The 13,893-nt window shown below is 37.9% G+C and overlaps 1 protein-coding gene across 1 annotated transcript; it reads right to left on the reverse strand.

Annotated features, from left to right (window-relative positions):
* Nucleotides 1–11,258: 11,258 nt before the first annotated feature.
* LOC134366726 (probable ATP-dependent RNA helicase DDX53) lies at nucleotides 11,259–13,097 on the reverse strand (the record flags this gene model as incomplete). The annotated part of the gene is made up of 1 exon (XM_063083106.1): nucleotides 11,259–13,097. A coding segment is annotated over exon 1 (1,839 nt), but the record flags the coding sequence as incomplete, so codon positions are not given.
* Nucleotides 13,098–13,893: the final 796 nt, after the last annotated feature.

Genomic DNA, 13,893 nt, shown 5'->3' on the forward strand with positions numbered 1-13,893 from the left:
AAACCTTTAAAGAGGAATTAACACCGATTCTCCTTAAACTATTCCAAAAAATTGAAACAAAGACCGTTCTCCCAAACTCATTCTGTGAGGCCAGCATCACCATAATACCCAAATCAGACAGAGACATAACAACAACAAAAAAGCTACAGGCTTATATCCTTGATGAACATAGATACAAAAACTATCAACAAGACATTAGCAAACAGAATATAACAGCACATCAGAAAGATTATACACCTTGATCAAGTGGGATTCATGATCAAGTGGGATTATGATCAAGTGGGATTATGATCAAGTGGGATTCAACATGTGCAAATCAACAAAAACCATATTATTATCTCAACAGATGCAGAAAAAGCATTTCACAAAATTCAACATCCCTTCATAATAAAGGCTTTCAACAAATTAGGTAAGAAGTAAAGTATCTCAACACAATAAAAGTCATATATGACAAACCTAGTGCCAATGTCATCATGAATCTGGAAATGCAGAAAGCTTTTCCTTTAAGAACAGGAACAAGACAAGGATTTCCATTCTTACCACTCCTATTCAACATAGTACTGAAGCCAATGTAATTTTCTAAAAATAATCAAGGTCATTTTATAATCTGTTTTCCCTTATGCTATTAAACATTCTTTTTGCTTTTCTTTTGTTGTGGTTGCACAGTACATTTTTCATTGATTATGAATATTCATGAGATACAAAGCTGACTGTCACTACTCGTGCCCAAAATGTAATGGCTAGATCCATACTGGCAGCATGCCCATTAGTACAAATTGCGATTATACCCAATGTCCCCCACCCAATTATCCCCGACTTCACTACCCAACTCCCTTTCCTCCACTCCACTTTGTATCCCTAGGTACGTTCTCTCCCTCTGCAAGTCCAACACACCACTGTGATCTTTCTTTGGTTCCTTCTTTCTCTCTTAGCAACCACTTATGAGTGAGTACATGTGGTATTTATCCCTCTGTGCTTTGCTTATTTCACTCAACATATTTCTCCAAGCTCATCTGTGTTGTTGCAAATGGAAGGATTTCATTCTTTTATGGCAGAGTGTTATTCTATAGTATATATATACCACATTTTCCTTATCCAATTATCCATCAATGTACATTTAGGTTGGTTCCATATCTTGGCTATTGTGAACAGAGCTGCAATGAACATGGGCGTGCAGGTATCTCTTCGACATGATGATTTCCATTCCTCTGGTATATACCCAGAAGTGGGATTGCTGGATCATATGGAAGATCAATCTGTAGTTGTCGAGAAAGCTCGATGCTGTTTTCCATAGTGGTTGTACTAATTTACAGTCCCACCAACAGTGTGGAGTGTTCCCTTCTCTCCACATCCTCATGAGCATTTGTTATTCTCCATCTTTTTGGCTATAGCCAGTTTAACTGGAGTGAGGTGGTACTGCAATGCGGTTTTAATTTGCATTTCCCTGATGACTAGTGATGTTGAGCATTTTCTCATGTACCTGTTGACCTTTTGTATGTCTTCCTTTGAAGAATGTATATTCAGTTCCTTCACCCATTTTTTAATTGGGTTATTTGGTTCTTTGCTGTGTAATTGCTTGAGTTCCTTGTATATCATGGAAATTAATCCCTTGTCAGATGCATAGTTAGCAAAAATTTTCTCCCAATCTGTAGGTCATTGTTTCACTCTGTTGATTGTTTCCTTTGCTGTGCAGAAGCTTTTTAGTTTGATATAGTCCCATTTGTTTACTTTTTCCTTGGCTGCTTGTGCTTTCATGCTCATGTTCATAAAGCCTGTGCCCAGAAAGAATTGCTGAAGTGATTCACCAATATTTTCCCTTAGTATTTTTACATTTTCAGGTCTTATACTTAAGTCTTTAATCCATTTTGAGTTGTTTTAGTATATGGTAAGAGACGCATGTCTGGTTTTATTCTTCTGCATGTGGATATCCAATTTTCCCAGCACCACTTATTGAAGAGGCAGTCTTTTCCTCAATGTAGGTTTTTGTTGTCCTTGTCAAATATCAGATGGCTGTAAGCCTGAGGGGTGATTTCTGGGTTCTCTATTCTACTCCACTGGTCTGCCTGTCTATTTTTTTATGCTAGTACTTGCTGTTTTGGTTACTATAGCTTTGTAGTATAATTTGAAGTCAGGTAGTATTATGCCTCCAGCTTTAATTAATTAATTATTTATTTATTTGCTCAGGATTCCTTTGGCTATTCAGGGTCTTTTGTGATTCCATATGAATGTTAAGATTGTTTTTCCATTTCTGTGAAGAATGTCATTGGTATTTTGATGGGGGTTGCATTGAATCTGTAGATTGCTCTGGGTAATATAGACCTTTTTACAATGTTAATTCTTCCAATCCAGGAGCATGGAATATCTTTCCATCTTTTTGTGTCTTCTTTAATTCCTTTCAGTAGTGGCTTGTAGTTCTCATTGTAGAGATCTTTCACCTCCTTGGTTAAATTGGTTCCTAGGTATTTTATTTTTTTGTGACAATTGAAATTTGGCTTACTTTCTTGATTTCTCTTTCTGTTAGTTCATTATTGGAGAATATAAATGCAACTGATTTGAGGGATTTATTTTGTATCCTGCAACATTACTGAAATTATTAGCCAGCTCTAGGAGCTTTTTGATAGAGTCTTTAGATGTTTCTATATATGGGATCGTGTCATCTGCAAATAGGGACAGTTTGACTTCATCTTTTCCAATCTGGATGCCCTTTATTTCTTTCTCTTGCCTGATTGCTCTGGCTAGTACCAGAGGTGGTATGAGTGGGTATCCTTGTCTTGTTCCTGTTCTTAACAAAAAAGCCTTCAGTTTTTCCCCATTCAGAATGATACTGGCAGTGGGCTTGTCATAGATGGCTTTTATTGTGTTGAGATACTTTCCTTCTATACCTAATTGGTCGAGAGTCTTTCTCACGAAGGCATATTGAGTTTTGTCAAATGTTTTTTCAGCATCTATTGAGATAATCATATGGTTTTTATCCTTGAGTTTGCTGATGTGATGTATCAACATCAAACATGATGTTTGTTGAATGTGTTGACTTTCATATGTTGAACCATCCTTGCATCCCTGGGATGAATCCTATTTGATCATGGTTTTTAATTTTTTTAGTGTGTTTCTGTATTCTGATTGCTAATATTTTATTGAGGAATTTTGCGTCTATGTTCATCAAAGATATTGGCCTGTTATTTTCTTTTTTTGGTTTCTTTATCTGGTTTTGGTATCAAAGTTATGTTGGCCTCATCGAATGAGTTTGGGAGAGTGGCTTCTGTTTCAGTTTTTTGGAATAGTTTTAGGAGAATTGGTATTAATTCAGCTGTAAAGCCACCCAGACCTGGAGGCCTTTCTCTGTTGGAATATTGTTGATTACCTCTTCAATCTCGTTGTTTGTTGTCGGTCTGTTCAGGTTTTCTATATCTTCTTGATTTGGTCTGGGTAGTTTGTATGTGTCCAGAAACTTATCCATATTTTCCAGGTTTTCATTTTTGTTGTCATACAGTTGTTTATAATATTCTCTAATGATTCTTCATATTCCTGTGCTATTGGTTGTAATGTCCCCCTTTTCATTTCTAATTTTTGTTATTTGGGTCTTCTCTCTTCTTTTATTTATTTATTTATTTATTTATTTATTTTGTTAACCTAGCTAATGGTTTGTCTATTTTATTTATCTTCTGAAAAAATAAACTTTTTGTTTTGTTGATCTTTTCCATTGCTTTTTGGGTCTCTATTTCATTTAGTACTGCTCTGAACTTAATTATTTCTCTCTGTCTACTACCTTTAGGATTAGATTGTTGCTGTTTTTCTAGTTCTTTGAGGTATAGGGTTAGGTCATTTATTTGAAGTCTTTACATTCTTTTGATGTAAGCATTTATTGCAATAAATTTCCCTCTGAGTATTGCTTTTGTAGTATCCCACAGGTTTTGGTATGATGTGTCTTTATTTTCATCAGTTTCAAGAAATTTTTTGATTTCCTGTTTGATTTCTTCTTGGATCCATAGGTCATTCAGGAGCCTATTGTTTAGTTTCCATCTATTTATATAGTTTCCAGAGTCTTGCTTGTTATTAATTTCCAGTTTTAGTCTGTTATGGTCTGAAAAGATACTTGGGATGTTTCAATTTATTTAAATTTGCTGAGACTAGATTTGTGGCCTAATATGTGGTCTATCCTGGAGAATGTTCCATGTGCTGATGAGAAGAAAGTATATTCTTTGGTTGTTGGGTGAAAAGTTCTGTATATATCTGACAGGTCTGGTTGGTTTAAGGTGTAGTTTAAATTCGGTGTCTCTTTGTTGATTTGTTGCCTGGAAGATCTGTCCTATACTGGGAGAGGGGTGTTCAGGTCACCCACTATTAATGTATTAGGTCCTATTTCTTTCTTTAGGTCTAAGAGTGTTTGCTTTATGCATCTGAGTGCTCCCATATTCAGTGCATACATATTTATGCTTGTTATGTCTTCTAGCTGGATAGATCCTTTTATCATTATACAGTGGCCTTCTTTGTCTCTTTTTATGTTTTTTGGTTTAAAGTCTATTTTATCCAATATAAGAATAGCTATTCCTGCTCATTTATGGTTTCAATTTGCATGTTATATCCTTTTCCATCCCTTCACCTTTAGTCTCTGTGTGCGTCTACAGATGAGGTGGGTCTCTTGAAGACTGCATATACTTGGGTCTAGCTTTTTAATCCAATCAATCAGTCTGTGTCTTTTGATGGGAAGTTTAATGCATTCACATTTAGGGTAGTTATTGACAAGTATTGTTTAATTCCTGTCATTTAGTTGCTTTTTGTTTAGATGATTCAAATATCTTTTGATCATTACTTCCCCTTTTATTTCTCTTCTTCAGTGTTAGCTGGAAATTTGAGGTGGCATGATTTAGCTTCTTTCTCTTTCTCACTGGCATTTTTGTTTTAACATCAGGTTTTTCTCTTTCTTGTATATTCATGATAGTGAATATTGTTCTTCGGATTCCAGATGCAGGACTCCCTTGAGAAATTCTTACAGGCCTAGTCGTGCAGTAGTGAACTCCCAGAATTTTTGTTTCTCTGAGAAATGCACTATTTCTCCCTCATTTCTTAAGGAGTGCCTTGCTGGGTAAAGAATTCTTGGCTGGCAATTTTTTTCTTTCAGTATTTTGAATATATAATTCCACTTTCTTCTGGCCTGTAGGGTTTCAGTTGAGAAGTCTGCTGTTAGTCTGACAGGGGTTCCCTTATAGGTGACTTGTCATTTTTCTCTTGCTGCTTTTAGAATTCTCTCTTTGTCTTTGAGCTTTGCAAATTTGACGATAATGTTTCTCAGAGAGGATCATTTTGGATTGAATCTGTTTGGCAACCTTTGAGCTTCCTGGATCTGAAGGTCTGCATCTCCCCCTACACCTGGGAAGTTTTCTGTTATTGAAGTTTTCAATATCTTTTCCTTTCTCCAGCCCTTCTGAAATACCCACAATTTGGATGCTAGAGCACTTGAGTTTGTCTGCTATCTCTCTTAATTTTTTGTCATATTTTAAATTCTTTCCCTTTTTTTTTTTTCTGGTCTGCCTGGGTTATTTCAAAAAGACCACCTTCGATATCTGAAATTCTTTCTTCTGCTTGCTCTAGCCTGCTGCTCACCTCTCTGTTACGTTTTTTATTTTATTGACTGAGTCTTTCATTTCTAGGAGTTCTGCTACACTCTTTTTTTAAGGTATCAATCTCTTTGTAAATTTCCTCCTTCGTGTTCTGGACATTTTTTCTTGTTTCATTGTGTTCTCTAATTGAGTCTTCTTTTACCTCTTTGATTTTTCTTCAGATCATTGCTCAGAATTCCTTTTCAGACATTTCAAGGATTCCATGTTCTATGGGGTCTGAAATTTGAGCATTACTGTATTCCTTTGGTGGTGTCATATCTTCTTGTTTTTTTGTAGTTCTAGTATTTTTTCATTGATGTTTGGTCATCTGGTAGAGGACTTGCTTCTTCTACTACTCTGGGGTTATCTATGAGGATAAAGACTTCTTCCTCTATTTTCAGGCTCTACTAGTGACCCTTCTTATATCTATGTAGTCAAGTGAGCAGCAGGTTGCCTTTAGAGTGGCCCTGGCTGGTACTGTGGTGGTGAACTGTCCTTGCAGTGACAGTAGGTGCGGCAGTTGCTAAATAACATCACCTTGACTCCTGTTATAGAATCTGTGGCCATAGACTGAGCTCCCAGTACCACATGGATCTCGGCTCACCTCTGCACTTGCTGGGCCTATGGGCGCTTCCCTCTGGGGCCTAGGACTGAGCCCTGGTGCCATGTAGGTCTGAGCTCACCTCAGAGGCTGCTGCAGCTGTTGGCACTTCCCTCTGGGGCCTAAGAGTGAGCCCCAGTGCCACACGAGTCTCCACTCCTTAAACATTCTTTAAGAAAATGATTTCTATTCTTCCAAATCAGGAATAGATATGCTGCAATTCATTTAACTAGTGCCCTATCATTGGACCTCGGGGTTTTTAAAAAATTACTTAAATTAACACTTTAAGCCTTGTACATAAATATTGGTATATATGTGATTATCTTATTAAGGTAAATGTCTAGAAGTAACATTACTGGGGCAAAGTCTATTAAACATATACAGATTTTATCCATAATTTCAACTATCTTTCCAAGGAATATAATTATGCCAAATTGTAATTTACTGGTGTTTATTTCCCTGCATGTTTTATAGCATTAGGTATTTTCAGGGTTTTTTTTTTTCTTTCTAATCTTAGCCCAATTTTCCAGAGAAAAAGTTATGTCATTGGTTTAATTTTTATTCCTTTCACTCTAAAGAAGTCAAGCACTTTTTAACACAATTACTCTTCACTTTTCTGGTGAATTGTCTTTTACATTTCTGTCCAAATTTCTACTTTGGGATTCATCTTTTTTTTTTCTTTGTAAAAAGCTCTGTATGTTAAATATAAATAACTATGATTGTGTTATATATTTAAAATTATTATTCTGGTGTTTCCTGTGTCTTTGATGGTACTTTTGACATTAAGAAGATTTTCATTTTTATGTTGTCAAACCTATTAATTTTCTGTGTTTGCTTTTATGTTTAAAAATTATTTTCCATTTTGATATCAGAAATTATTTTCCTATGTAAGCTTCAAGTTCTTTTCTCTTTTATAAAGAGCAAGAATCTAGTGTGGATTACTTTTTAATGGTAGGAGAATTTTGTTAATCAATTGTTCTGGCATGTATCACATAACTTTCATTTATTTATTTTATTTAGTTAGTTTAGAATAGACTTTCCTTTCTTTTCTGATTTAAAATTTCACCTTTATTACATACCTTATTTATATACAGATTTATCTCTGGACAGTTCTCTCTCACAGTTTGTCAATCACATGGGATAAAAATGTTTTAAGTATTGTACTTTTATAATGTATTTAAATACCTGATTGTGCAATTCCTCTTAATTCATTTGAATTTTTCAAAGTTGTCTCTGTCGGAATGCAAACTAGTATAGTATAAATGTCAACATTATTGTTAGATAAGGAGAGCTACAGAAGTTTTGAAATGAAGGAGAGCAGACAGGAACTTAGGGAAAATGTGGCACTTTGGCTGGACCCAGAATGATGACTATGATTTGGCTTGGCAGAGAGGAAAGAAAAGGGACATTCCAGACCGGGGCGAATAGCCTGAGCAGCGCCCAGAATACTGAACAAGCAGTGTATAATGGGTGATGGGAGAGTGAGGGTGAAAGGGATCTAACATTTGTGGAATACCTACTGAATGTGAGTCACTATGCTAAGAATCTTATAGGAAAATCTCTGAGGGCAGCTGAATCCTCATACTTTCACTCCTGTGCCAGTGCATGTTCAGTGCCTTGTTTTCAAGCCCTTCCAATTTGGATGCAGAACTCAGTGTTTCTTTGACTTTCTGAGAAACAATTTGCTCACACAAGAACTTTATTGGTCAAAGTAAACCAGTTTCTTGACCTCAACACCATACATTTCAGACCAAAAGATCAGTTGTCATAGGGTGCTATCTGGTGCATTATAGGGTGTTTATCGCTGACTTCTGCCTGCTGGATGCCAGTAGCAATTCTGCTCCCTGATAGGGACAACTAAAACGGTCTCCAGACATTGCCAAATGTCAAACTGGGGACAAAATCAACTCCAGTTCAGAAACACAGATTGCAACAAAGACAGGAAAGTTTACAGGGGGGTTTATATTACACAGTGCACAATATATAATCTCTTTTTGTTTTCCTCCCTGAAGTGCCTTCGTGGTTTTGCCTTGGATTGATTGTACCCCCCAAACCTTGAATCCCCCCACCCCTGTGATGGTGTTAAGAGGGTGGGAAATCCTATTATGGTAACTTAAAGATGGAGCCTTGAAGAGGTGATTAGATTGCAGGACCATGCTGTAGTGAATGGATTAATAATTGTGGTCAGGGGCATGGTTTGAAGGGCTTTAAAAGGAGATTGAGGAGGTTCATCTCTGCTCTCTCTGCTTCTTGCAATGAGAAGGGTCACTGTCACCACCACCAGATATGTTCCTTGGACTTTGGACTTCCCAGCCTCAGAAACTGTCAGCAATAAATTTCAATTTCTTTATAAAATACCCAGTTCCGTATATTTTGTTATAAGCAACAGAAACAGACTAATACAGTATCTCTACAACTAGGTTTGATTTGCTGTTGTTGCTTGTTTCTTTTTGCTGAATTTATTGCACAGTGTCTCAACCACGGCACTACTGACATTTGGGCCAGATAATTCTCTGTTGTGGGGAGCCTCTCCTATGCATTGTGGGGTGTTTAGTGGTACCCAGGAGATGCCAATGCTACCACCACCACCCCAAGTTGTGACAACCAAATCTGTATCTAGACATTGACAAAATTGTCTCTGGTGGAGGACCGCTGATACAACTATACCAAAGATAGGAAATTTGTAGGGCTTTATTCTATACAATCCATAAGATATAGCTTAGAAACCCTCTATTTTTTTTTTCCCTTTGGAGTCTATCACTATCCTTTCAGTGATGGAGATGCAAGGATTACTCAAAGCCCAAATATTTGAAAGCTATGAGAGGCCCAGAGGGACTACACCAAGCTAACTCCTGCAAGAAAGGAGAAAGCTGGTGCAGCCCTGAGCTCGGTCATGTCTCATCTTCTGTGGTAGTATCCAGACCTTGGCCATGTAACAAGCTGAATATAGTATTAAAAGAAGTACAGAAAGGAGTGTGTGAACAGGACAGAAAATGATCTCAGTGTTTCCTACTAATGAATCAGGACATCTTTGCTGTTTCCAGCATGTGCTGTTTTCAGCACATAATGTTCCCATTCTGTGCACTTAAGGCTTTTGCCCTTTGTGCATTCCCTATTCTAAACAGGCCCCTGTGTTCCCAAAGGAGCCCCTTCTTGGTTCCTATGCAACTGGTTGTTTTGTTTTTCTTATGGTCTCTCAAGGATTCTCCATCTCAGCACTATTGTTTTAGGCCAGATAATTCTTTGTTGTGTGGGACTGTCCATAGATTGCAGGGTGTTTAGCAACTTCTACCCACTAGATGCCAGTAGTTCCTCACCCCCCGCCCAAAGTTGTAGCAACCATTACTGTCTTCAGATATTGGCAAAGGTCTCCTGGGTAGCAAAGTACCCCTGGTTAAGAACCGTTCTTCTGTCTCTACTTACCTTTCTCCATACACTGGCTCTTCTTTTCAGCCTTTTCTTATAGAAGAAATGCACACTTTTCTTACTCACAGACACTGTGTGATAGTTTTTGTTGTTGTTCTTATTTAGACATGATTGAGTAGGTTACTTATGAATATTCGAAATTATGAGATTAAGCACCTGGTATATGTCATTCAAATGTGTTAACCATTGCTATTAATTTTATCAGGAGATATTGAGCCTATATATAAAACCTTTAAAAGCAGACTTTAAACCTCAAATACCTATGCCTAGAGTGTTTAACTCTTTTTTCCTCTTAATTTCTGACTTATTTGTGTTCACAACTAAGGCAAGCAAGCTGTGGGAAAAGACAGTTGCATTAATTTTTCTCTTTATTTTGCCAGAAATGTTAAGTCTTAACTAATTCCAACGTTTCCATGAAAACTGAATTTTGGAATTTATTTTGCATCATTGTGGCGATATTGTTTGCAATTGTGAGATGTATGTTGCTTCTAAGTAAGGCATAAGAGATGGAATTATAAACAAAATTAGAGTTTTACTAAAATGGGTTCCTATGGCAAGAGTGTCATCTGATTTTTTTATATTTTCCCCAGTAGATGATATATTTCTCTTTCACACTCAATTTTTCCTCTGGTGTGTGTGTATATGTGGTTTTGACCTTTTCAAGACAAATTGAATTAAAAATTAAAAACAAAATATGATGAAAAGAAAAGCAAAGAATAAAAAGAAACCTGCCAGTCACATTACAAAATTACTGAACATGCAGAAAGTATTTCTGATCTTTAAAAGGGTTTCTTTGTTCAATTTATTACACAAGGGTGCAATTTTCCCTAGATTAGATTATAAGGTGTTAATACAAAGTTGGGGTACACGATTTTACTTATAATATCACAAAATTTTAGAGGTGAAGGAGACCCCAAATTTTTTTAATCTAACCATCCCATTTTATGAGTGGAGAAATTGAGACCTAGAGAAGACAAGTGACCTCCCTGGAATTTCTAATCAGGGGTTAGTGACAGAATTCACGTAAGGATATGATTCCCAGACAGTCAGACGCGTGTTCTCTTGGTTACATCTATCAGATAATATAGAACTGTAGAATCTTCTAGAAGATTTAGCACTTATTTTCTAATGAACTAAAAAATAATTCAGGAATGACAGTGGAGATATGTTTAGGGATTACTGTGGCACCAACCATTGGGGGTGCTGGGGAGAGAATATTTTGACTGGAATAAGCTTAATGAAAGCGATGTATGCTGCAATTCAGCGCAACTATTATAAAGCAAGAAAAGCACCATCACTGCCTTCTCCCAAGTCTTTAAGACAGATCGACATGGCAGACTATTAAAGAAACAAGATTTTACCAATACATAGCATTCAATTTTTCCCCACAAAGTATCTCATGCTCTCATTTTAAAAACATTTTTTTATTAAAGAACATACACAGTATTGAAAGCTTAGAGTTATTTAAGAATCAGTTATGTCTTCAAACTGCCAGTATGTTTCCAATAACTTTCTTATGTATCTTGAATACTGTGTATGTTCAACATGCCTTAAATCTTCCCGTAGCTGGTACAACTTTTCAATGTAAACATAATTCTTCTTGGGTTTTCCTCAAGATTTTCCTGGTCTTTTTTCTGTGTCCCCTTTTTTTGTTTATGGAAGTTGTATCGCTTGGCCATCGCTACAAGATCTTCTGGGACACTCTGATTTGCTCTTTTCAGAATTTGAATCAATTCATTGGCAATCTTTGAATTATCTTGAGTGATAAGGGAAATTGACGTTCCAGTCTTTCCTGCTCGTCCAGTACGTCCTACTCTGTGGATATATTCTTCAATGTTTTGTGGGAAATCATAATTATATACGTGTGTGATATCGTTAACATCAAGTCCTCGGGATACTAAATCAGTTGTAATCAATATCTTCACTTTTCCACTTTTAAAGTCTTCTAATGCTTCCTCTCGATCACATAGCTCTCTGTCACCATGTAGTGATTGCACAGGGAGGCCTTGGATACCAAAATCACTTGATAAGTCATCAACAACAAGTTTTCGGTTGACAAACACTATGACTTTGTCTTTTGGTGACATATTCTCTAGGAATTCTTGGATAAGAGCTCGTTTTTCTGCTTCTGTGGTAACGATTATATTTTGCTTCACTGTGTTTACAGCAACTAGATCCAGAGTGCCAACATAAACAATCATAGGCTCTTTCAAATAAGACTGTGCAAGTCTACGGACAGAATCTGGCCAAGTTGCACTTGTCATAACAGTCTGCCGATCTGGGCGCACATCTAACAAAATTTTCTTAATCTGGTGCTCAAGCCCCAGATGTAGCATTTTATCTGCCTCATCTAAGACCAAGTAGGTTATGCTTCGTAGGTCAACAAACTTATTCATTTGCAGGTCATTCAGTCTTCCAGGAGTTGCAATAATGATATCTACACTTTTGGTAATGCCTTGAATTTGTCCTTCTCTATTTCTACCACCATGTATACAAATACTTTTCAGACCTTTATATGAATATTTAGAACATTCAGCTTCCACCTGAAGAGCTAATTCTCTGGTGGGAGTGAGGACTAGCATGCCAGGTCCATTCCTTTGTTCTCTAGATATCGGTTGACCATCAAGATGAATAAACCCAGGCATTAAGTAGGACAATGTTTTGCCTGTGCCAGTTTGGGCAACTCCTATAAGATCTACTCCTTTTAAGGCAATGGGCCATGCCTGTGCCTGAATTGGTGTTGGTTTTTGAAAACCCGCCCTTGTTATGCTTTTCATAAGTTCTGTGTACGGACGGAAAGCGTCCTCAAATTCACAAGCTGGATTAGGGATGGGACGCTTCTCACCATCTTTCAAGTCATCACACATTACGTTGTAATTTTCTTTCCTCCACTTGTCTACCTGTTCTTTAGACATGGAGCTTGTAGCTTTGGATTCTGTGTAAAAGTCTTTCTTAATTGGTGGTAAATCTGCCCACTTTCTTTTTTCCCACGCCACGGCTTCTGCCTTAATACGATCCAAATCCATCAATGGCGGAGCTTCTCTGACAACGTTAACTGTGCTTACGTCTCTCCCAACAGGAGGTTGGGACGCAGCATTATCCACATCCGATTCTGAACGGTACCTTTCTTGTCTTTTAATAAGAGTATCTATAGCTGCCTTGGCCTTTGCTTTCATATCTTTGCTGCCAAAAATTTTCACTACTGCTTCGCAATCCCCCTTTTTTATCTGTATTTTAGTGTTTGTCGAACGCTGTAGGTCTTTTATTTTTGACCCACCACGACCAATGACTGAGCCAACCAGGTGGTTCTCCAGTCTAAAGCAGAGTGGTGGTTCATGGGAGCCTGCGGCTCTAGGACCCAAACCGCGTGAGGGGCCATTCCAACTGCTGCCTCTGCCACCTCTGTCATCGCAGCTGGCCCCAGGAGCTCCTGGACTACGCTCTGCCCTCTTCCAGTCCGGGACCCGGGACATTGTAGGGTAGAGGTAGTGTCGGTGCCAGCTTCTGGCCTACATACGGTCAGGAGATGCGAGAAGGTCTGGTCTGCAGCCTCCCACTCTGCAGGCTTTGAAGCGGCTGTTACCTAAGCAACCAGTGTTTGAGGCTGCAGAGGGGAGGGGCGTTGAATGCCTGACCAATCACGGGGCCGGGACTAGTGTGATGTAAGCAGGTGGCTGTGACGTACATTTAAAGAGGCACTCCCTCTCAGGGGCTGACCCTGCCAGCAATTACAGGACCCTGAGAGAGCGCCTTCCTAACTTTTGTGACCTGAGTGTCCAGCTCACTCTCACTCTCGTCATGATAGTTCTGGCTCAGCTTGGGGGCAACCTTGAAGCAGGCCTTAAATTTGTACACATTGAACTTTTTATAGGCCCATTATTTCCATAGGAGAAAAAAATAGAGTTCTAAAAAATTAACTTATTTGTTTGTATACTTGTGTGTTTATGTGTTTATTTGTTTTGGTAAATTTCTTTTGGAGTATCAACAATACTTGGTCTAGAGGAATTCATCACTCCCCTGCCCTCTAGTGTAAATTAAATTATACCATCAATGGTCTCTCAGGTACATACTCAGGGATGGCATTTTGCCTCTGATTCTTCAGCTAAACCCCAGCACTTGTCCAGGCAGTTTCCAGATATTATCACAGGGATGATGGTTAGAAGAGAGGCAGAGTGCGGCCTGAGGGACCTTTGGGGGTGTTTTCAGCGGTTTGTCATTCTTCTCGGTGCCTCTTAATTTTTTCCCTTTCCCTGTGGTTTCATATATTCT

This window comes from Cynocephalus volans, chromosome X, assembly GCF_027409185.1.
Source record: "Cynocephalus volans isolate mCynVol1 chromosome X, mCynVol1.pri, whole genome shotgun sequence".
Taxonomy (NCBI): Eukaryota; Metazoa; Chordata; class Mammalia; order Dermoptera; family Cynocephalidae; genus Cynocephalus; species Cynocephalus volans.